This window comes from Phacochoerus africanus, chromosome 9 (assembly GCF_016906955.1).
Source record: "Phacochoerus africanus isolate WHEZ1 chromosome 9, ROS_Pafr_v1, whole genome shotgun sequence".
In the NCBI taxonomy this organism is placed as follows: domain Eukaryota; kingdom Metazoa; phylum Chordata; class Mammalia; order Artiodactyla; family Suidae; genus Phacochoerus; species Phacochoerus africanus.
Window position 1 is genome coordinate 98411866 of NC_062552.1, and position 22573 is coordinate 98434438.

At 46.8% G+C, this 22573-nt stretch overlaps 1 protein-coding gene across 5 annotated transcripts in view; it reads left to right on the forward strand.

Annotated features, from left to right (window-relative positions):
- RGS6 (regulator of G protein signaling 6) overlaps positions 1-22573 on the forward strand; it is a 560209-nt gene that overhangs the window by 439516 nt on the left and 98120 nt on the right. For all 5 annotated transcript variants that reach the window (XM_047795885.1, XM_047795886.1, XM_047795883.1 and 2 more), the window contains exon 4: positions 21366-21416. In XM_047795885.1, coding sequence (XP_047651841.1) covers positions 21366-21416 — 51 coding nt within the window. The remainder of the gene's footprint in view (positions 1-21365; positions 21417-22573) is intronic.

Below are 22573 nucleotides of genomic sequence, written 5' to 3' on the forward strand. Positions count from 1 at the left end.
GGACAGTGAGGGGGGGTAAAGACCACCAGGTAGAGGGATCCTTTTGTGCTGCAGTGAACAGAGAGAACAGAGGTTCCAGATGTGGGCATGGTGAGTGGGTGAGGAGCCAACTCCGGGAAGAGGAAGCACAAAGCAACATGGAGATGAGAATGAGAAATAATGGGGCTCCAGAGGCACTTGGGTTTTACTCACTGACTAAGGATGTAGGGTCGGAGCAGGGGGGATTAGCAGGTGCCAACCTTTCTAATAGCTCAAGTTACAGTTAACCTAATACATACTTGTAGATTAGTTGGATAGAAGGATGGATGGATGGATGGATGGATGGATGGATGGATGGATGGATGGATGGATGGATGAATGGATGGATGGATGGACAGACAGATGGAAGGACTTATTTGTCTCTGGAAGACTCAGGCTTACCTGGAATGATGGTGTTTCTGAGAGAACTCTTGCAGGTTTTGTTAGATCCCTGGCCTTCGCTGCATGTAGGAAGCAATGGATGGTCAAGGAGAGAGAGCCCCCCGAATGTGCTCAGCCCTTTCTGGCACCGGGTTTGTTCTTGAACTTGTTCTTAGCAATCCTGGGGCTCTCTTCTTTTTTTTAATGTGTGTGGTTTTCTTTTTTCATTTTAATTTTACTGGAGTATAGTTGACTTACTGTTGCATAAATGTTTTATTAGTTTTGGCATTCAGCAGAGTGAATCAGTGGTACATGTGTATATCTGGGGTTCTCTTCTGACTTTGCGTCCAAGGTGAACGTCCTCCTCTGTGTTTAGCCAGGACCAAACTTTCAGATATAATCATTAAAAGAGAAACTAACTGGGACAGTGCTCATGTCCCCTGGTGGGACAACCCCAAATCTGGGGAAGGGTCCTGGGAGTGGTGGGGGTGTCTTTCACGGATAACGGTCGGTGGAGAAATCTCCCTTGATGTCATCTCTTGGAGGTGGACACTGTGCACTCTGAGTGGAGGGAGCCATGAGAACAAAGGCCTGGAGGCAGGAAACCCCAGATGCACTGAGCAGTGTGTCTAGTCCTGGGCTGAGTGGACAAATCTGAGAAGTAGCTGAGTCATGTGGTGGAGGAATGTGAAGGACTTGCTTAGCCGTAGACACCCACTGCCTTCGTAATTCGTTTGGCTCTTCGGACAGTCAAGCTACTTGGATTAAGATCTTTGACTCTAAGAATTCCTGTTGTGGTGCAGCGGGTTAAGAATCTGACTGCCGTGGCTTAGGTTCATGTGAAGGCACAGGTTCAGTGCTCGGCCAGGCACAGTGAGTTAAAGGATCTAGCATTGCCACAGCTGAAGTGTAGGTCACAGCTGTGGCTCAGATTCAGTCCCTGGCCTGGGAACTTCCATATGTGGTGGGTGTGGCCATAAAATTAAAAAATAAAAAATAAAGGTATTTGACCTTACTTATTAAGAATCTCTCCTCCAGAGTGGGGAGGGAGTGGGATGGATTGGGAGTCTGGGGTTAATAGATGCAAACTATTACATTTAAGATGGATAAGCAATGAGGTCCTACACTTTAGCACAGGTAACTATATCCTGGGATAGATCACTATGGAAGATAATATAAGAAAGGGAATGTAGATAGGTAGGTAGGTAGGTAGGTAGATAGACAGATAAATGGATGACTGGGTCCCTTTGCTATAGAGCAGAAAATGGCACAACATTATAAATCAACTATATGCCAATAAAACTTTAAAAATAATCTTGCTCCCAAAAGCTTGCAAATTGGGGTGGGGGTGTGTGAAAGTTTACTTCTCTTTGATCCAAATTAATCCCTCTGCAGTTTAGAGCTCCCGCTATGACATTTCTCATGGTTTTGTAGAGAACTTTGTATTTCTCTTTCTCCCTACCAGACATTAGCCTTTTGAATCCCATCTGATTGCTTTCCAGGTTTCCTGCCACCACTCCTGGAGGCCTGAGTGAGACACACAGGGAGGGCTCTCTAGGCAAGTGCCTGCCTAGTTCTCCAAATGGTGATCCCCGTTGGGCCTCCTTTCCTCCCTTTATGCTGCTGGTGGTCCAGGAAATCCTTCTGCTTTCTTTCTCATAAGACCTCACCCTGGCCTTGGTCCTGGGATTTTCCCATTCTGAGTTTAAGGGGAGGAAGCATAAAGGATGCTTGTCATTTGTTTTGTCTATCCAACCTCCAAATGTCTTGCTTTGCTTAGGAAATCTTCAAAAACTGGGTGTCACAGGTGGCAAAGACCACTTCCAACTACAGAAGTGGGAAACACTAGACATGCTCTTGCCCAGCTCCAGGTGCAGCCAGGACGTAGGATGTGTTCCAGGCTCTGCCAATCAGATCTGCCCCAGCAGTCATTGACTGGGAGCCAAGGACACAAGGGACAGAGTAATTTCCTCCCCGGAGCCTGTTCTGGATCATGTTGATGGACATTTCCCAGTTGCCTTGTCTCAAGTCTGATTTTCTAGTCTCCGTCAAGGGCAGACTCGGTAGAACTCCATGTGGCCCAAGGACATGAGGGATGTCATTTGATGAGAGGGAGACAGCTTCTTCCCTGGCCTCTCACCTTCCTGGGGGAAGACTTGTCTCCAGAAATGGACAGCTCTGAGCTGGGGTCATGGCTATGATGCATAAGAGAAAAAAAATAGTGGAGGAGATAAGACATCCAAGAACAAGGATATTGGAGAGAAAACTAGGCATCATTTGCCTTAACCGGACCAATTTATAATTTTTGGTCCATGGCAGAAAATACTCTTCTTTCCTTTGTACAGCAACTTTAGAGTGCATCCTTGAGGACCCCACTTTGTCCTTGCACCTGTCAAACCTACTTTCTCCAGGGGGGCAAAAAAGGAGGATGGTCTTCATCTCACTCAGGTTGAAGCATCTCTCCTTCTGGGGAGGGGGTGGTGGTGAGTGAGAGCCATAAGCCTAGAAAATAAGCTATGTGCTCCCTTTGCTGTAGTTGGGTCATTGTTTATTATAACAAAATTTCTATGACCCCAGGACCACACTTCTAGGAGCAGGCACTTAAAACAGGAAATGTTTAACCACTTTCTACAATTGCAACCCAGTATAATGGCAGCCAGTAGGTGATGCTAGAAAAGAAGTGTCAGTCCCCCTTCCAACCAGAATGATTCATCATTCCACCCCAGCTTATCTGCATCTGGGAATGGAAGTCTGAGAACGTAAGTGACGGCCTCTTTCTTTTCTTTAGCTTTGCACTTGACAACTCACCATAGCTTGACTGGCAAGAGGGGTTTGCAAGGTTGAGATGAGTCAGGTTGGATAAAGCGGTTTTCTGGACTGCAAATAATTTGCCACACTCTGCCTGTTTTCTGTGTGGCCTGTTCTCATTGCCTGTGAAGAGACCATAAGTTGAAACTAGAAAATCCTTTTGTCTCCTAGGCAGCTTGGGGACTAGCCACCATATTTCTTAATTTAGTAAGGATAGTCCAGGAAGCCAAGAAAAGCCTAACTGTAAAAGTCTTTTAGGCAAGAGAGCATCCTAAGTAGACTGGAAAGGAAGCTCATCCTTAAATGGTCTCCTATAATTGTCAAGTTCTAGCTTTGCTTGCCTCCTGAATCATACCCTCCCCTCCTTGCCAACCCTCCCCTGAGCTGTGCAGAATGATTGACTCCGGAGCCAAAGGGCCTGGGTTCAAACCCTAGCTTTAAAGGCCATGTGGCCTCAGGCAAGTACCTACCCTCTCTCCACTTCACTTTCTTCATCTGAAAAATGAGATAATGACAGTACCTACTTCGCCAGGTTGCATATAAATGAGTCCATGTGTGTAAAGTGTTTGGAACAATGCCTGGCACATAGTAAACACTATATAAATGTTTGCAAATATCATGCCCCATGATTCTGTGGCTTTGAATATGCTGTTCTCTCATCCTGGAGTGCAGTGCCTGCCCCCCACCCACCCACCTTACTATTGAATTCCAACTTGTTCTCCAAGATTCAGCTCAGCCAGTGCCTCCTCCAGCAAAGCACTCCTGGCATCCAGGTCTGATGTAGTCTCCGTTGTCTTTGTTCCCGGTGTCCTGCAGATGTATCCATCACAGCACTCAATGCACTGAGGTACCATCATTGGTTTACTTGTCCATCTTCTTCCAAGGTTATAAGCACCTTGATCATAGAAAGATCTTATTGGGCTTGCATCCAGTTGTTAACTTAATCCTAGGACATAGAAATCTCTTGTGTTGAATGAATGGATGAAACCATACTGAAATCCATGAAATTCATAGGTTTATTCACTTGCTCATTTACTTCTCGTTCATTCAAGAAAACCTATTGAACTTCGGTGATGTACCAGGAGTTCTTTACAAGTGCTTTTTTGATGATCTATCTGTAATTTCTGTATCCTTGCATTTAGCTAGGACAAAAAGAGAAAGTAGATTTTGACTATAGCTGCCCACAGTCTGACTTTACTAAGAGTAACTTTGAAGACCAAAAGTCTTCCTGATAACTGAGTTACTTCCTACAAATTCAAAGCTCCATTTTAGACCAGAGACTTCACAGAGGGGCTCGGATATATCTGATTAGTAACTTGCAGCTGAAACAGACATTATAGAGAATGTTCTGCTAAAAGAATTACTTGAATCCTCTTTTGAATCAGTCATCACAATTTTTAAGTCTATTGATGCTACTTTCTTATGTATGTTTCCTCAACATGGATTCAAAGTGTTGCCAGTTCTATTGTGAGAAGAATACTTTTCTTCTGTGCTAAAGCCAGAGACCTTGGCATTTGTGTTATAACTCCACCTGCAGCCTGATGTCACTGACCCCAACATCTGTTTTCCTTCCCTTCTTAGTAACATAGCTCCACTTTTGGTTAAGCACCCTGCTCCCCAGAATAAAACACTATTTCCCTGTGTCCCTGGTGGCTAAGTGTGGTCCATGTGACTGAATCCTGGTGTCTGAATCACGTGTGTGTTCATTTCCTATTGCAGCTACAACAAATTTAGTGGCTTAAAACCATACAAGTGTTATTGTCTTATAGGGCTGGAGGTCAAAAGTCTTCAGTGGGTCTTACGGGAGTAAAACAAGTGGCAGAACTCCGCTTCTGAGGCTCTAGGGGAGAATCTGTTTCACTGCCTTTTCCAGCTGCTAGAAATTGCCTGTATTCCTTTGCTTATGGTCCTTTCCTCTGTTTCAAAGCCAGCAGCTAACTAGTGCTCTCCTCACCCTACCCCACTCTCTCTTCCCCCACCCCCCATGAACTCCTTCAGACACACACACACACACACACACACAAACACACTTCTTCTGTCATAATGCCTCCTCTTCCTGACACTCCTGATGCTCTCTTATAAAGATCCTTGGGATTACATTTGTCTCACCTGGATAATCCAGGATAATCTCTCCATCTTCAGGGTTCACAGTTCTGGGGGTTAGGACACAGATGTCTCTGGAAAGCTGTTATTCTGTGCAGTCACAATGTGTGAATAGAATATGACACTTCTGAAAAATGTGCTTAAAGGGAGATGTCTCAACTGGGAAAGGCGCTATTTAGCTCTTCTGCTTTTCTTTCTTCCTCCTGTCTGAAGCTGGGATGTGATGGCTGGTGCTTCAGCAGTTATTTTGAACCCATGAGGTAACTTTGGGGAATGGAAGCCGAGAGCATCAAGAGTGAAAGAGAAACATTAAAGAGTGGAAGAGAAATATTAAAGTGTGGATTCCTGAGGACCCCGTGAAGCCACCTCCACACTTCTTTTACCAAATATACTTCTATCTGGTTTAAGCCCCTATTATTTTATTTTTTGTTTGTTTGTCTTCCTGGAATGTGCAGCCGAATCTAATCCCAATCCCTCAAAACTGTACATGGCTGTTGTCTTAATAAACTCCACATCTGAGTCTCTCAAACTCCTATGCTCCCATGGGTGTGATATGACCATTACTGAAAAAATGTTTTAGTAAAATGTGCAGTGTTTTTATCCATGTTATTTGATCAGATACCAGCCTTTACTTCTGCCTGTAGGCTGAGCCAATACAACCTCAATATTAATCTGGGCTTTTAACATTTTTCCAGAGCTTTGACCATATTCGACTGTAATACCACCTGGAGAATCAGGGTAGGCAGGAATGGGCTCCTGACATATCAAGTTCTGGTCCTGAATAACTTAAAATAGGGCATGGCTTGATGCCCTCTTCTCTAACATACATGTAAATAATCTGCCATAGCAAATAGCGAGGTAACTTTCCGCAGTGAAGATCTGGCCTCTTTTACTGTCAAGATTCAGAAGCAACCCCGAGACATAACCAGCTCTAGCACAACGAGCATCTAGAAGAAAAAGCAGCACAGTTATGATGCCAAAATTCGAATCATTGATTTTGGCCCTCATACTTCAATCAGATGTTCATTGGACATCCCCAATGTGCCCTCTGCAGGGAGTCAGGGAGGCTGAGCTGAGGAGACAGGGTCTCTCTTTAAGGACCCCCCCCCCCCATGCCATGCACTAATAGAGAGACAAACCAAGACATGAGAGCAGTAGACTTTGTTGTTTTGTTTTATTATTTCCAGGACCCCTCAGTTAAATTCTGTGATCACTGACAGCAGCCGTCCATCGCTGGCATTCCTCATCCAGCTCTCTCCTCATTCGTGGTGTGGGTCTTGAATACTCTTGATTAATTCTTGCAATATCTTTAATTATTCACTGCCTCAAGTCTAATCCACTTTGGAAGCTGCCAACACTTGGGGCACGGGCAATGATGAAGAAATGGGGCAGGAAGGAAGACACTCCTGATGGATTTTACATTCTCTGTCCTTTTCCTAGTTATGCAGATGCTCCATTTGAAACATTCTCCATACACTCTCCGAACAAAAGCCAGCTTCTCTTGGTGCACCTGGAGGTGATGGGTATGAAGTGAGGCTTGTACATTAGAAAGAAGACATTCCACCCCAGGGTCTCTAACTCGAGTGGGATCTGGAGCTCAACGTCACTCCCAGGCTGTGTTCACCCAGTGATGCTCAGCCACAGGCAGCTCCAGGCTCCAGCATCACATAAAATGCTTCCAGGGAATTTAGTGATGGGAGTAAAGCAAGTTTAAACCTGTTAGAAATCAGAAGAGAACACAGAAGAGAACTTGGCTGTCTCTTTGGGGTGGGCAGAGCTGTCAGGTGCTGTGAGTGGAGGTCAGGGTCGATTTTTCCCTGAATTGCAGTGTGAGCAGGAAAGGGAGGTGGCGCTGAGGGTAGGTTCCAGGTGAGCCTGGCAGACGGTCTAGAGCTTGAGCCTACCTTTCTTGCTGTCTCCTGAGGAAGGGGAACAGATGATAGGATACGTCACAGAAGAGCAGAGCCTGGCATTCAGGGTGGCAGAAGGCACTCCAGAGTGAGGAAGGGCAGCCCCAGGTCCCCTGCAGGCTTCGTCGTTGCCCAAGGCTGGGTTCCAACCTTCTCCTTCAGTGACTCACCAGCCTTGCTGCTTGAGGTACCTTCTTCCACACTGGTGACTCCCCAGTACTGTCTCCAGCCCTCTCTCTCCCTGAAAATCCGGATTCAGGTGTCCAGTGGTGGACTCAGCACTTCCACTTGGACGGCTGCATATACCTCCAGCTCAGGCAAAACAGCCAATAATGAACCCAGGTTTCCTCCCTGCCCTACTTCCCCATCTCCTGTAGAGTGAGCTCCACCCACATCCAATTAGTCAAGGCAGAAACCCAGACAGAAGTCAAGTCTGTCCACCAGAGCAGGCCAGGGGCCCTGCCTCCAAGACAGACCTGGAACCCATCTCGCTGCCATCACAGAGCCCAGCCAGCATTAGATTTCATCTCTAACCCACTCAAAGCGGCTGCTGGCTGGTCTTCTGCTTCTCCTCCTGTCCCTTTGTAGTCCCTTCTCCACCCAGCAGCCAAAGCCATCATTTAAAAGCAGCACCTGACTCCACATATTAGTGACCTCATATGATATTTGTCTTTCTCTGTCTGCCTCTCTTCATTTAGTAGGATGATCTCTGGGTCCACCGATGTTGCTGAAAATGGCATCAGCTCATTCTTTTTCAGTCATTCTTTTTTATGGCTGAGTAATATGCCATTGTAATAGTATATAAATACATATATTCATATTCCAATAGTATATGTATTATTCCAATAGTGGTAATAGAGATACTGAGATAGTAATACTATGTTAATATTATATATATCTTATGTATATATTACATGGGTATGTGTGTGTGTGTGTGTGTGTGTGTATTAAACATCCTTATCCAATCCTCTATTGATGGACACAAAGAACCTACTCACAAAACAAACACACTCAGAGATTCTGAAACCAAATGTATGGTTACCAGAGAGGAAACGTTTCGGGGGAGGGATAAATTGGGAAGTTGGGATTGACATACTCACTACCATATAAAATAGATCACTAACAGGGACCTACTGTATAGCACAGGGAATCTACTCAATACTGAGTAATAACCCATATGGGAAAAGTATCTGAGAAGGAATGGATATATGTATATGTAATAAACTCATTCACTTGCTGTACACCTGAAACTAACACGTTATAAGGCAACCACACTCCAACATAATTTTTACAAAATTGAATTAAATTTAAAAAATAAAAACACACCCGAGGACCCTCCCCTACTCCAGCCCTCCAGAGGCTGCTGGGAGGCGGGTCCCTCCCGCTTCCATCTTACCCCCAGTCACCTTCGCCCTCCTTCTGCAGGTTCTCACCTCTCTGCTCTTCCTCCAAATACCCCCCTAATCCTTCCTGCTGCTCAGGCCTCTGTGTAGATGTCACCTCGCTCACCTCCCAATCTTCACAGCCCCCAGTTACCCTCTCCCCATCACCCTATGCTATTTTCATTATCATGCTATTTTTTTCTTACCCAGATGCCCTAAGAATAAAAGGGGCTAGGGATTTTAGGAGGAAGGAGTGGGGCAGGGAAGGCAGGCATGTGGCTTGACGGCCACCTGCTCCCCAATGGCCTGTGCCCCCATTCCTTACTGATGACTTGTTTTCCAAGGCCCTTGCCAGCCTTCAGCAGGGTTGAGGACACACAGGGCTCTGACCAGCTCCTGTCACTTCTACCACTGCTTCTGTTTGTGGTCGTGACCATCCACCCCCAAGACAGCCCAGCTCTTGGCTCCCAGGACTTGAGGCTGCCATTGGGGGTTGGGTCAAAGGGGAAGGATCCTTGGAAGCAAATGGCAGCAGGCCACAGAGAAGCCCAAGGCAATGACCCTTCCCTGAAAGACGGCAGGGAGGGGCAACAATGGTGGTGTCCAGAACTTGAGCCCCTCTGGGGTTGGGGGGCCTCTTTGTAGGCACCTGAGCAGGGGTCCAGCATGGTAACCAGCAGCAGAAGCATAGGGGCTGCAGGCTGACCAAGCCACCCATCACCTCCTGAGGCTGACTGCAGAAAGGGATCATAGCACCGCCAGCAGTGGCCCTGAGCCCAGGTCGAGGGAGGGATGGGGAAAGGCCATCGTCCTGGCTCCAGGAAAGCATGAGCTCATCCCCAGGCTGCTCCGACACCATCTTCCTGTAGCTCAAGCCTGGTTCTTTTCCTCGTTCCTGCTGGACCCTCAGCCCCTGGGGTCTGGCTCAGTGCTTTGCACGTAGGCGATGCCAGAGCATGCTGTGACTTCTGCTCTTCTAGGATGCATTTCCTTTCCACCTTGGCCTGGACATAAATGTCAGATGACACCTAGTGCCATTGGGGTGGTTGCCTTGAGCAGCTCTCTTAGAGTCCTTGGCTCTATATTCAATACTCTCCTCTTCAATCTTTTCTTTTCTTTTTCTTTTTTTTTTTTTTTTCATGACCTCACCTTAGAATATGGAAGTTCCTTGGTTAGGGGTCAAATCAGAGCAGTAGCTGCAAGCCTATGCCACAGCCACAACAAACCCAGATCCTTAACCCACCAAGTGAGGCCAGGAATTGAACCCACATCCTCATGGACACTATGTCAGGTTCTTTACCTCCTGAGCCACCATAGGCACTCCATTCTCCAGTCTTTTCTCACGATTTCTCGCTGATCCTAAGCACCCCCTTCCCTGTGAACTGTCTCCTGATGCTGGGTTGGCTAGAATTACATTCTTTGTGGCCCATAGCAACCCACAGATGGTCCAGTCCAGCCCTTGTAGCCTGCGAGTGGGCTTTTTTATTTAAGGACAAAGCCACCTTATTTATTATTCCAAGTAAATGAATGAAATTGGTCCACTCGGTAGTAAGAACAACAGTAACAGTAATAATAAAGTCAACACATGCCGACCACTGGCTCTGCGCTGAAGGACACGGGGCTGAGCTGCTTACAGGAATTATCCCCGTGCCCACCCTCTCAGACTGTGTTTTTATCGTGTCTTAGAGAAGCTGAAGCTTAGAAGGAATAAGGCACAACCCCCAAGGTCGCAGAGCTGGTAGGAAGGTCACACAGCACCGATTCAGATGCAGGCTGCCTGCCTGGCCACTCCTGTGGGAGACTCAACTGCAGCTGGGAGGGAGAAGAAGAGATCACGGGGTTGCTTGGGCTTCTTCTGATGTTTTGCCTCAGGAATTAAACTGGGAGTCAATCCTCTGCTGATAGAGAAAGCCCCGGACAAGTTTTTGAAGGGATGGGCGCTTTTATCTGAAAGAAACAGAGAAGCTTGACAGAGCAAAGCTAGGACCAGCTCTGCAATGTCTAGTCCAGGTCCACGAGGCCTGCAGCACAGGCCTGGGGAGGAGCCTGGAGAAAGGCCTGACCTCCACCTGAGGCTCTCTGTCCAGGAGATCAGCTCTAAGCCAGACGCCACTCCGCGCAGAGGGAGGTGTGCCTCCGCGAGTGGAAAGAAACCAGACTAACCCATCGAGCAGCATCCCAGCTGGTACCCAGGACTACTGAGTGTCTAACTCCCCTTCCTCACTTATACACTCAGAACACAGTCTGAGGAAGATTCCGTGAGTGACCCATTCTGCACATCGGTCAACCACGTCTCAGGCTGGTTGAGTAACCCTTCCAAAGCAATGAACTAGCAAGTTGCAGAACCAGGAGTTGAACCCGGGTCTGTCTGAGTACAGACACCAAGAGTGTCCCACCAAGCCAGAGCTCCGGGGCGCTGCGGCTGACACGAGGACAACACCTATCAAGTCTTGGCCCAAGCGCCTGTGTGGCCCAGGCTCTGCTTGGAACCTGGGCTGCTCACACTCCCCGCCGTGCAGACCCTGCCCATCCCAAGCTGGTGGCAGGGATCCAGCGCGCTTTCCAGACTTAGGCCTTAAAGCATGCTCTCGGAGCATCAGCATTATTCCCTGACAGTGGGTTAGACGGATCCGATTCCAAGTGACGTGACTGCAGCCTGCAGACCTGGGCATCATAAAGGCTACCTCTCTTGCTCCCCTCCAGAAAGCCTTAGCCCCTCGGGTTAATTTAAATATAAATGTTCACAAACCGCATTTTGGGTTCACATTTGCACAAATGAGATGCCCATTAGACAACACTGGAAGGCAGTGAAGCCCCTGACACCTCCCAGCCATGGGTCCCCTCCAGGCCTCCAGGAAAGGCTCGGCAGCCTTCAAAACATGTACAAGGCTCTGCTGAACACCTGGCATTAGCTCATGTCTTTCTTGAAGCCGCAGATCTGCTCATTCGTCTTTTACCGCTGCCTTCAGATTGAGTGGAAGGCCGTCATGGTGGCAGCCACCCTCAGGACACAGAGGCGACACCCGCGGTGACCAAGATCTTCTGCCGGCACCGAGGCCTCTCAGCGAGGCCGCATTCAGCCTTCCCTTTAATAAGCTGATTGTGGAGCTAAATCCCGGGTGTGCTCCTCCTCGCCCTGGACGCTTTTGATTGACAAAACTAATCTCTCCTCCACCCCCACGTCTGCTGCCGCCCGCATCCTCTTGCAAATCATGTACTCGGCGGCTGACAATTGGATAGAAGACTTGGGATTCGGACGCAGGAGGGTTATGAGGTTATGAATCAATCGTGGGGGCCTGGGTGTGATAACAAACCAGGGGAACCCATTTCAGACACCTAGCCACAACCCTCAGAGCCTCCGGTTGATTTATGAGTTGGTAATAACCTCGCCTGGTCCCCTGCCCCCTATTATTTTTCATAATGCACAGGGAAGCAGGGAAGCATAGTCTGAGCAGGGGTGGGGCTGGCGGGAGAAGGCCCACCAGGGGTTCCTGTCCTCCTCTGCTGGCTGTCATTCCTGCTGTGTGGGCTATGGGTCGCCGAGGGGCGCAGTTGCCACATGCCCGTGAAGGCCAGCCGGCCCATGTGCCTGGCCTAGAAGAAGAACCCAGGGAGGTGGTCCCCGTGGGCCCTGCTTTAGGTCTGGATAAGGTGGTGATGCTTGGGTATCACCAGGTTCAAATTCATAGTCTGTGTGTCTAGATTTAATTGCTCTAACCCGTTCAAGTCAGACTGACACAAAAGCCTCCTGTTCAAAAGGGAGAACCGTGCTGCATCAAAGCCGGTTACAGGCAGCGTGCGTGAACTCTGCAGCCTGGGAGCTAGCGGGGGCCAGGGGCAGAGACAGGCAAGAGGGAGGAGGGGGATCGTGTCTTTCAGCCCCAAGAAGAGAGTTGAAGACCCCACCTTTCTTTCCCGCCACTCACTATGCTCTTCAGGCGACAGCCAGCGTTGAATGAGGAGGAGGAGGCAGTTCACTATGCTGCCCAGTGGGGTTGGGGGGGGCTCTGTTTGACTTTTTGTTTCATTTTTTATTAAAGTACAGTTGATTTGCAATATTGCGTTAGTGTCAGGTATACAGCAGAGTGATTTGATTATACATATATGTATATACATAGCTGTATTATTTTTTTAAAATTCTTTCCCCTTCTAATTTGTTACAAGATATTGAATATAGTTCCCTGTGCTATTCAGTACATCCGTGTTGTTTTTCTCTTTGCCTAATGATTTTTTTTAAAGCATTTGTTTGTTGAGATTTCTTTTTGTAAGAAGAGATGTGGTTTTTGAAAGAAAATGTCAATGGATGAAAAATCCTGAAACTTTCCACCTTGGCTGCAGAATGCCCAACCAAGGTTGGTGCTGGTCTGTGATGAAGTTTCCATGGGCCACAATTATATACATATATATACAAATACATGTGTAAAAATTTCTCAAATTTTATATATCTACACACACACACACTTATATATGTATATATATAATTTTTCTCAATTTTTATATATGTTGCTTTTTTAGAGCCGCACCCATGACATATGGAAGTTCCCAGGCTCGGGGTCAAATCAGAGCTGCAGCTGCCAGCCTACACCACAGCCACAGCAATGCAGGATCCAAGCCGCGTCTGTGATCTACACCACAGCTCACGGAAACGCTGGATCCTTGACCCACAGAGGGAGGCCAGGGATTGAACCCACATCCTCATGGACCTAGTCAGGTTCATTAACTGCTGAGCCATGCAGGGAACTCTGAGAAAAATATTTTAAATGTAAAGAATATGTGCCTATGAGTAGCCATGTATTGTACAATGCCCATTTGAATGTAACTATTGATCAATGAGCATTTATTAACTCCCAGCTTTATGCCAGGTCTTTGCTTGGTGCCAGAGATAAAACAGCATAACAGAGCCTTGCTCTCTCAGACCTTGGGTTATGGGTTGAATTTTGCCATCTGCCAAATGTATATGTTGTAATCGAACCTCCAGTGCTTCAGACTGTGACCTTGTTTGGGCGCAAGTTTGTTGCACGTGTAATGAGTTAAGGTGAACTAGTTTAGGGCAGGCCCTGATCCAACCTGACCCATGTCCTTGTGAAAAAGAGAAGGTGGGCACAGAGGCACGCGTGCGGGGAGGACGCCCCGCGAAGGTGAAGGCGGAGGTCAGGTGACGCTCCTACTGGACAAGGAACACCGAGGGCTGCCAGCAAAGCACCAGAAGTGTGTGTGTGTTGGGGGAGCTGGAACAGCTTCTCCCCACAGCCCTCAGATGAACCAACCCTGCCCACACCTGGACCTTGGACTTCCCATCTCAGAACTGAGAGATAGTAAATTTCTGTGGTTGAAGTGGCTCAGTTGGTGGTACTTTGTTAAACTGTCCTGGGAAACTCACCCAGAAGGGGAGGCAGACATAGACCAGTTCGTCACGTGGTGGACATCTAGTTCCAAACCGAGATAAGTGCCCCGAAGGGAGGAAGGTCCTCACTTCTCGGAAAATGTCTTCCGGAGGAGCAAGGCCACAAAAGCTACCAGGCCAGGAGGTCTTACCCCTCTGTGAGGCCCTGTCAGCCTCCTTAAATTTGCCTGCAGCAAAGCCCTCTTTTTTTTTTTTTTTTTTTTTGGCCATGCTCATGGCACACGAAAGTTCCCAGGCCAGGGATCAAACCCACACCACGGCAGCGACCCAAGCCACTGCAGTGACATTGCTGGATCCTTAACTGGCTGAGCCGCACGGGAACTCCTGTACCTCCCTCTTTTGTTTCTCCTTCTGTCCAACAAACTATCCATCCATAAATCCCTTCCTAAAAGCATCAGAAGACCTGAGATTCTCTAAGACCTGAAATGAAAAGGCGGCAAATAGTAACTCCCAGTTCCTGCTGCTTCTCCGAGCCACGCCGATGATTAGTGGGACACGTGGCTCCAATCTGGGTTTAAAAGACAGACTCTCTGTGGCTCACATGTGTTATGCTTATTACATACCGGCACTGCACTGGCGCTGCACATACAGCATCCCCTTTAACCCCAGAGCCTAAGCCGCAGGGTCTTCTTATTGTTGTCCTCCTTTTCGGATGAGGAAATGAGGGCACAGGGCAGGTAGGTGACCTCATATTAAAGAGGCCATTTCAGCAAAACCAAGGGCCAGGCGTTTGGAGAGGGCGTTGCATACATGATCCTGTTTTCTGCTGGAAGGAGGCCGGGTTTCCCCCAGGTGACCCATGAAGATGGAGATTGGAGTGGGTGGAGGTTAAGGGGTCAGCCCAAGGGCACATGATGTGTGAATGACATACCGTGAGTTGAACCCAGGTCAGCCTGTTTTCGTAAACCATGTGCTTTGTTGTTTCACCTGCTTGCTTGGTAAGCAAGAGTCCATCGCCGTTTTCCTTGGAAAAAGTCGAGCCTATTGACTAAACACTATCTCTCAAAAACGCCACTAGGCTTTTTAATCACACTGTTTCCCCCGCCTGTATTCCTCTGTTTTACTGCCAGCTGGTCATTGTGTCCACCTCCACAAAGCCCAGCTTAATATTTTTCTGTGAGCTAACTATTGCACGTTTTACTGTTTTTTTTAACTCAGACCTAAGAGGAAGATCTAAAACTGCAAAAACTGCCCTACTTTGAGTGTCCTTCATTTCATCTGCAAAATGTATTTACACCATAGTGTTTTTATAAGAGTCATTCCAAAGCTTGGGATAGAGAAAGTGCTTGATAGGAGAGTTCCTGCCGTGGCTTGGCAGAAACGAATCTGACTAGTATCCATGAGGACGCAGGTTCGATCCCTGGCTTTGTCCAGTGGGTTAAGGATCTGGTGTTGCCATGGAACTGTGGTATAGGTCGCAGAGGCGGCTTGGATCTGGCGTTGCTGTGGCTGTGGTGTAGGCTGGCAGCTACAGCCCCGATTCGACCCCTAGCCTGGGAACCTCCATATGCCGCGAGTGCGGCCCTAAAAAGACCAAAAAAAAAAAAGAGAGAAAGAAAGAAACAGAAGGATGTTCAATAAATTATTAGCTCAATAGCTAACAGTAATTATTATTATCACCAAATCAGTGTCTCTGCTTCAGGAAAGAAGTTGAGTACAGAAAATAACTTTTCCAATTATGCTTCTGTCTCCCAACTTGGAAAGTCGCTCAGAGGGGCAGAATGGCATAGTGGAAATAATATTTGATGTGAGATGGGCTCTGTTAGGTACTCATATGTGACTAGGGACCTCTCTGGGCCTCATGTTGAAAATGGGTATAATAGTTACTGTATTTTACATAATTATTGTCAAGATGATGTGTAGACAACAGGGTTAGTTGTCCAGCTCAGCCTAGTGCACAGTGGGCACTTGGGAATATCATCCTTCTTGATGGGCATTGGCCTGCACAAAGCACCTACATGCGTGATGAGGTGGCACAAAGCTACCCTCTCCACACACTGGTGCAGCTGAGACCTTGGCAGGCCTGTGAAAACCCAGTGGAGGATGGAGTCAAAGCCTGGTCTGCGGGGCACTGGGAGCTCACTCACAACAGGAACCACCTTGTCTTTGATTGGTCTCCAGAAACAGTTTTCTCAAATCAAAGTGTCTTTTCCCCAGTGGTGAGGACTGATGAGTAAGTTATCAATTGCTTCAGTAGTGGGATATATAAGCTATCAAGTTGCAGGTAACTTGAAATTTGCAGGTGACTGGAACCAGTCTTTTCTCAAGTGTGCATTATCTAATTTGGGCTCAGTTTGATTCAAAGCTGTGGAGAAAATGAACGAAGTGTTTCATACTAGGACCTGCTCAGGTTCTGACTTATTTCCAAAGAAGTTCCAAGTATCCCTAATTCTTTAGGAGAGCTTAAAATACCTCAAGCCCAGAAAAGACCACTTTTTTTTGTCCTCACCTGCTGCCTGCAGAAATTCCAAGGGCAGGGAGCAAACCCATGCCACAGTAGTGATCCAAGCCAGAACAATGACCATGCCAGACCCTTAACCTGCTAGACCTTCAGGGAGGTTTTATAATAAAGATCTCTCCCAAACCAGAAAGCGAACTCCTTAAAATCTTGGAAGATCTTGGCATTTCCATTGTGGCTCCTCGGGTTAAGAATCCATGAGGATCCATGAGGATCCATGAGGATGTGGGTTCACTCCTTGACCTCACTCGGCAGGTTAAGGATCTAGCGTTGCCACAAGCTGCAGCGTACGTCACAGATGTGGCTCGGACCCACGTTGCTGTGGTTGTGGCAAAAGAAAATCTTGGAAGGTCTCCCCTGCTTACTCAAATCCAGTTTATATTGATCTAGAGTTAGCACAGCCTGGGGAGTTAGCAGGAAGAGGTCACTGAGTCTCACTCGAGACTTACCGAGTAAATAAGCAAACAGACCCGAGGGAGGGGCGCCAGGTGTCACTGTTGTCCAGCCCCTCTAGAGTCTATAGAAGGCCACTCTGAGGCTTAGCACCGGCCAGATGGCCAGAGAGAGTGGTTTGAGGCTCATGAGGAAGACTCCTGCTGACTACACGGCCTCGCCATTTGTCCGCAGCCCTGTCCTCTCCTCTCTCTGGTCTCAGAGGTTGATTCTTCCCTCTGCTCTTTAACACATAAAGCCTTTTTCCTAATGCAAAAGTAATATGTTAATGTTCCACGAACACCACGTGATAAGGAGATGTAAAAAATAGACATGTCCCGGAGTTCCTGTCGTGGCTCAGCAGAAATGAATCTGACTAGTATCCATGAGGACGCAGGTTCGATCCCTGGCCTTCTCAGTGGGTTAAGGATCCGGCGTTGCCGTGAGCTGTGGTGTAGGTCAAAGATTCGGCTGGGATCTGGCATCGCTGTGGCTGTGGCCTGGGCTGGCAGCTGCAGCTCCGCTTCGACCCCTAGCCTGGGAACCTCCATATGCCACAAGTTCAGCCCTAAAAAAGCAAAAAAAAAAAAAAAAAAAAAAGGAAAGAAAGAAAGCTAGAAAGAAAGAATAGACATGTCCCATAATTTGACTTTCCCCCTCTCAAGATAACCTAAAGTTAACTGTTTAACTATACTTCCAGACCTCTCTCCATATCTGTCCATATCTATAATATATAAATAATAGAATACAAATGTAAATATGTGTTTTCGATTATAACAATGTCATTATATAGTATTCGCTGTTCTCAATGTGCTTTTTCACTTAATACGAAGGTGTTTAATAAATATTTATTGGGTGGGTGAGCCATAATTTATGTACTGCATATCCAAGTTGTGTCCAAATACCCTTCCAGTACACACAATTATGTACACATATGTGATATATCAAAATACAGGCACACAACACATATAGAAACATAAAGCACACCTGCATATGATAAATATATAATTACCTATACTAACAATCCACGCAGGTTGTGAAGAAGTGTTTCAGGTGCCCTCTGGTGTAGTTCATGGATATCTCTGGAATATATGTTGATAAATTAGCCTCAGAAAGAAAACTCTCAGCCCAATGTTTTAGGATCTTTGGGAATAAAGTATGGCTGTCCTGCCCTTGTGTCTAATGTTTTTTCTATTGGCTTTAAGTCCTTGGCAGGCAAGGCGGCTTGGCAAAGATAAGAACCAGACTCCAATAGCAGTAACAAAAGGCAACAGTCAATTTTAGATAGGACAGAAAAATAATCTGCTACAAATCCGTATTAGAATAAGAAGGAAAGAATGAGTGGGAGAAGGAAGAAAGGAAAAGAATAAGAAAGAAAGAATAAGAAGGAAAGAATGAATGAGAGAAGGGAGAAAGGAAAGAGAAAAGAGAGGAGGATGAAAATGCTTTCTCCTGTTGGTGATTTAGACTGTACTGCCCTGATTCTAGAGTGGAATCACTGGCGATCTCTTAAAGGGCATCATATTATGCCAGATTTCCCCTCCTCACCTGTTCCTGGAGCTGAACATGCAGTGGTTCACTGCCTGCCATGCTGGAGGCCAGCCCCTCCTGAGTTAGTCTGAGGAAGCCTAAAATACCGCAGGCCCACGGACACGAGACTGTCCGCAGCCCCGAGCATCCTTGTGTGTGCTCGGATCCACCAAGCAGTGCCCACGCACGTCAGGGATGGCAGCGGGGTGGCTGATGCTACAGACTGAGGGCAGTGGCCCAGGATGGCCAGGGGCGGCAGCTCAGCCCCCCTGGGGCTGGAGGACAGTCACACAAGTCCCCAGATGAGACAGTGACTGTCATGGTGGCTGCACCAGCGACAAGAAACCCAGGTCTGTGGTCCCCACAGTGCTAGGGGAGAAGGCAAGGGGTTTTTGTGACTTTCCTTTCTTTACCAAAAAAAAAAAAAAAAAGTGCTTACATGTGATCCTTCAGCTCTGTGAATGCAAACCGGAACCTGCTGGACTGGGGAGAACAATTGGGCCGGACATGAGTACAGAAATCCAAAGGGGAGTAGAAACCCAGACAACAGTGCCACAGGCTGGGGTGGGATGGAGGGGGGAGCGGATATGATAGCAAGGAAGGAGTTTCAATGTGAATGAATACTAATTAGTGACATGGATATTAATGATGACAGTAATTAACAGGGGAAAGGAAGGGCTGTCATTGTCCCAGGGTGAGTAATCAATCTTGGCAGGTGATAAATAATGGTTCAGCAAGCTCAGCAGAAAGATAATCCTCCTGCCCCGGGGGGAGCTGTTGCTGATGCTGGAAACCTCTCCGTTTCTAGGCAACCCACAAAAAAAAAGGACTATTTTTCTTTTGAGGGAAAAACAGGTTAGAGTCTCTCCCCCCACCCCAACCCCCAACGTGGGATTACAGTTCTTATTTGATTTCTGCTTTGTTCTTCATTTCCTAGGACAAATGTTGAACTTGTATAATTTGGAGGAAGTGGACACACACACACTCTCTCTCTCTTCCTTTTCTCTCAAAGAACGTGAATGAATAGTAGTGTTTTTGATCCAAAGTTTAGTTCACAGATGCCATCCAGGTGCAGGAGTGGAGAAACGCTTAGTGATCTTGCTTTTGAGGTTGCAGTGCAGGGATTTTGCAGGGCCATGTCCATGGGGGCTTGTCCTGGAGGAAGCGCTGGAACAGTAGGAGAGTCTACTTTGCAGGCAGGGTTCATACACCTTCCGGAGAGCCGGCGAGAAGCAAAATGTCTGGGCACGCAGGTCTGTGCTGGCCTCACTTCCGTCCCCCGGTTAATTTCCAAGCAACCTTCCTTCCGGGAAAAGGGCAGTCATTCGTTCCACCCCTTTGCTGGCTCCCCATCTCAGGAGTCAGCTGGGAGTCCATCTGGGAGAGCTGCTGGCAGACTCTGCCCCTCACACCAAACCCCAAACCATGTCTAGAAATGTTGCCCTTTGCAGATTGTTTTCCATCTAACATTCCAGCCTGAGGTGATAAAGCCACCTTCAAAGATCCGCCCTGGTTTAAAAAGAGATTTGGGGGTGACAAAGGGAGGTTGCCCAGAAGTTCAGATCCTTCCGGAAAACTGGCCTCCTCTACTCTCCCACGTGAACTGTGCTGCCCTAAGAACTTGGGTTCCAGGTGCCACGTTTTCGAAGAGAGGCAAAGGGAAGCAAATATATTCAGAGAATCGTGACCAAAATGGTGAGGGACTCCAGATCATGTCATGAGAAGACCTGGATGAGGGATCCAGGCAGGTTTCACCTGGAGGTGAAAACTCGAGGATGACATGGATAATACATTTGGCGGACTGTCCAGATATCTGAAGGACTGTCTCACAGCCTAAATTCATTTTTCTACCATCAGGGGACGAAACTTAGACCAAAGAGAGGAGGTCAAAGAAGGGTAAATTTCTGTTCAGAGAAATCAAAGATGATTTAACTGGGATAGGCTGGCTAGCAGGCCGTTTGTGAGTTCCAAGGCACTAGGGTTTTTCTAAATGGAATTATAGCAGTTCTCATCCAGGGTGTTATGAATGGAGCTCATGCGTGGGCTTGGAATAGAGAAGCTTTAAAAGTCCCTTCTGATTCTTCTGATTTTACGTTAGTTAAGGTAATAAAAACAGATAACTCTCAAATGTCTGGGGCTCAATATGGCAAAGTTTATTTTTCAATCAGGACAGAGCCCAAAATAGGCATCAATTTTCACATTTGTTCAAAACTCCAGGCTCATTCCACACTGTGGCTCTACCCTCCCCTAGGCCCTTGGAGTTCTTCCCATTCAGCCAGCAGATAGGGATGAAAGGGTCTGGGGTATGGAGGGTCACATAGGAGTTTTATGATCCGGGTCTGGAAATGGCATATGGCATTTCCACCCACATACCATCATCAGAACTCAGGCCACACCCCACTGCAGAAGAGTCTAGAAATGTAATCTACCTGTGGCCCAGGGGATAGAAGACAGAAGTTCTAATGAACATAGAGAAGTTTCTCCCAAGACACAGGGTCTCATTTATTCAGGATGGGCCCAGGTCAGGAGAAGAATGTTTTCAGGAACCTGTGAAGACATCTGTATTGGGCAGGCCTTGTTAGTAAGGAGAAGGAGCTAAAAGAGGCCTCCTCTCTCCAGAAATGGTCTGGGGGGCAGGAGTGATGAAAATTCCTAGCCTGTCATCAAACTATGTATCTTCTCAGCACATCCCCTACAGAATCACTCTAGAAATGTGGACATAAAATCAGAAGTGGATTTGGGGAGGAAAGAATGGGATTATGACTATGGAAGCATATTAATGGATGGAAAGGGTTGGTTAGGATGGAAAAGCATCAAGTCTACCTAGCTCTTCACGTGTGTGTTAATTGGAAGTAGGAGCCTCTAGGGTAAACATAGTTCTTCTGGCCCAAAGTTAAACACCCATGAGGTCTTCAGCTGAAATTACTTTATCATTGCAGGTACTGACATTGTGCAGTGGCTTATGAAGAACCTTTCCATCGAGGACCCAGGTACTTGACCCTTGACCCTTGACCCTGACTTTACCCCCATGATATCAGTGAACAACCCATCACCAAGTCCCCAGCCAGATTCTCCTACCCTCCTGAGAAGTGGGCTGATAAACGTGAGTTCCAAGATGTGGAATCACTCTATTCACAAAAAGAATTAATGTCTTTTCTCCGCGAATTGCTATCTTTAAATTCAAATCACCCTTGGAGGAAACGAGCAACTATTCAGAATGCCAAAGAGCCCAATACGATAATGTGTGAAATGAAATGGACTCTGGTTGGCTACAGCAATTAAAGATAAGTTGTAGCACTGTTGCCGAACAGCCTTCTAGGGCCAGCTCTTAAAATTACATTGCCCGAGCCACAATTAAGAGGTTTAATCATTTGCTAAGACTCCTGTTCTCTGCTTCTGCAAGAAGTGAAGGAATGATTTTTTTCTCAACTTTCCCGGCGCATTTCAATTAGGAAAACCTCACCAGAAAAACAAGCCCTGGCCAGTATACCAATTTCCAAATCTGTCCTCCAAACCAGCAAATAAGCAGTAAAATTTATTTTCTCAGCGTAATTAGAAAACGAAGGGTTCCAGGAAAAAAAAAAAAAAAAACATGAAAATTCTGGATAAGTAAAGCTTATGATCCATACGTTGTTGGTGAATACTTTTCTGACTTTCTTATACACTCTCCATTTTGACTGAGTATTCTTGATGCCGGCAGGTCCTATTTATAAACATCCATTAATGTATCTGGGTGTTCTTGGGGATTAGACCTATCTGCCTTGAAAGAAATGGCCTTCAATTGCTATGCTTTGTAAAGATTTTGTTCAAGTGCCCATTCCAGGTGTCTGACCTGCAGCCGTGATTCCTTCAGCTGTGGTCCGGGGTCAGTACATCAGCTCAGGAGTTCCTATCTTTTAATCAGATACTCCTAATATACTATTGACTATGAAATAAAACAATTTACATAGGGTTTCATTAAATATAGTTGCCAGAAGTCTGGTAGGTCGTTAATGGAAGTGACACTAGCCTTTCTTACCATCATAATTAATGGCCACTCTCCTGACTAGTGAAAATTCTTAATTCTAGTCAAGTTCTTAATCCACAAGGGAAAACTATAACTACTAATCCTTTTAAGGAAAAAACCTGAATCAGCTCTCTTCCGAGC